Source organism: Mizuhopecten yessoensis, unplaced genomic scaffold (assembly GCF_002113885.1).
Source record: "Mizuhopecten yessoensis strain PY_sf001 unplaced genomic scaffold, ASM211388v2 hete_36022698, whole genome shotgun sequence".
NCBI lineage: Eukaryota > Metazoa > Mollusca > Bivalvia > Pectinida > Pectinidae > Mizuhopecten > Mizuhopecten yessoensis.
Window position 1 is genome coordinate 1 of NW_018482590.1, and position 1,867 is coordinate 1,867.

The window sequence follows — 1,867 nt, forward strand, 5'->3', positions numbered from 1 at the left end:
ATGTTCAGGACCTGTTTCTGTTCTGTAATTGACTGTACATGTTCAAAACCTGTTTCTGTTCTGTAATTAACTGTTCAGGACCTGCTTTCTGTTCTGTAATTGACTGTTCAGGACATGTTTCTGTTCTGAAAATGTCAAATCTGGTTTTGTTCTGTTAATTGCTGGTTAGAACCTGTTTTTGGTATGTAAATGACGGTTGAGAATGTTTTTGTTCTGTAAATTGCTGTTTAGGGCATGTTTTATGTTAATGATGGTTAAGGGTGTTTTAGCTTTTAAAATGTTTGTAAAGAGTCTGTTTGAAATTGCTGTTTTGTAATTTTGTAGCTGATAGAGAGTCTTGTTAAGCGAGGCTTTGAGAACATGAAGAAGTCGCTACACTACGAAGACGGCAGGAATTCCCCACAGACTGGCTATACCAGAGATATGGCGTTCATGGCAGTCGCCAAGTTCTGTGACAGGATCCTTAGGATGGTGGAGGATGGTACGTTATAGGGGAGTATACTGTTATTGGGATGTGTGTTCATCTGAAAGCAAGTTTTTACGGTGCATTGCTGCTTAGTTTTTTAATCAGATTTATACTACTATAGTTGTAAAAGTTCAACTCCTGTTGTATTTGTAAAGGTGCCATGTCTCCTGTGAAGTCACTTGAATCTTGAATTCTTTTTCTCTATGATTTCTGGAAAATGTTCTGAATATATTTTAAATCTCATGCATATTGTTATATTGTATCTGATTTCTCAGATGAACTGGAGCTGAGTAAGGCTACAATCAAGACATTCCCGGATACTGTGGTCGTGTGTCTGCTCAACGCCATGCGATTTGACTCTATGGAGGCCAAACAGAGGTTTCCTCGTCTTCTTCAGCTGGTGGAGCATTACCCCGACTGTATGGGCACATTTGTAGACAAGGTCTGTCTGTTTGATTGTGTGTATGTTTTGAGTTTACATCCTTGCATCAGTTAAGATAATAGGAAGACAAATGCCTAGAGAGATACACAAAATGAAAGAAAGAGAAGGCAGGGGAGAAAAAAAGGACCCCAAGTGTTAAAATGGAGGCAGCAGATCATTTTTTGGTTTCTTCAGTATCCCCTTAACGGTGGACTCCAAATTAAAATAACCTGATTCTGCAGGAGAGCCAACATCAGTCACATTTTAGGATCATATGTAGTGTGTTGGAGCAGGCTGTTAACTTTCCCAAACCTGCACACACGGGCACCAAATCAGTTATTAAACATGGACTTCCATTACTTATTTTATTTAGGAAAACTTTAGTAGTTCAGCCTTTAGGGAGATCTGCCTTCAGTAGGTCATGTATAGCCTTATGTTTTGTCTGTCAGTAAACAGGCATGTTTCTGTTCTGTAACTGTAGTATATATAACCGCACATTCACAAAACGTAACAAGGCTGTTATACATCAACAATAAGGTTAAGAGATAAACTGAAATCAGCTAATCTGTCCAACCATACATACATAGGCCTGTAGTAAAGATTTATAAAAATATTTTCAAAACATGAAACTCTTATAATTATGTTTCCTTTATGGTGATACATTACATTACTATCATGTACTAACTATAGCTTTCTACAAGTAAGAAAATTTCAACTGTTGCAAACATATTATGTACTAATTACAGCATTCTTGTTTTAAATAGATGTATATTTATTAGTTGGGCAACAATATATGAACATGTAAGGAATTGTTTTGACAGTGTGAGGAGGTGCCCTGTTGGATGTACCTCCTGTGGATCAGTCAGATGATGGCCCTGATGGACAAGCCTGAGGCTCCTGCTGTTCAACCTGTGCTGCTAAAAATTGCAACAATGTACCCTCAGGTAGGATGTGATGTAACTTCAGGTAGGACATCATTA

General features: G+C 37.9%; 1 protein-coding gene across 1 annotated transcript; it reads left to right on the forward strand.

Annotated features, from left to right (window-relative positions):
* Nucleotides 1-324: 324 nt before the first annotated feature.
* Nucleotides 325-1,831, forward strand: LOC110444109 (DNA-dependent protein kinase catalytic subunit-like; the record flags this gene model as incomplete). The annotated part of the gene is made up of 3 exons (XM_021488521.1): nucleotides 325-481; nucleotides 742-908; nucleotides 1,709-1,831. Coding segments are annotated over 3 exons (447 nt in total), but the record flags the coding sequence as incomplete, so codon positions are not given.
* Nucleotides 1,832-1,867: the final 36 nt, after the last annotated feature.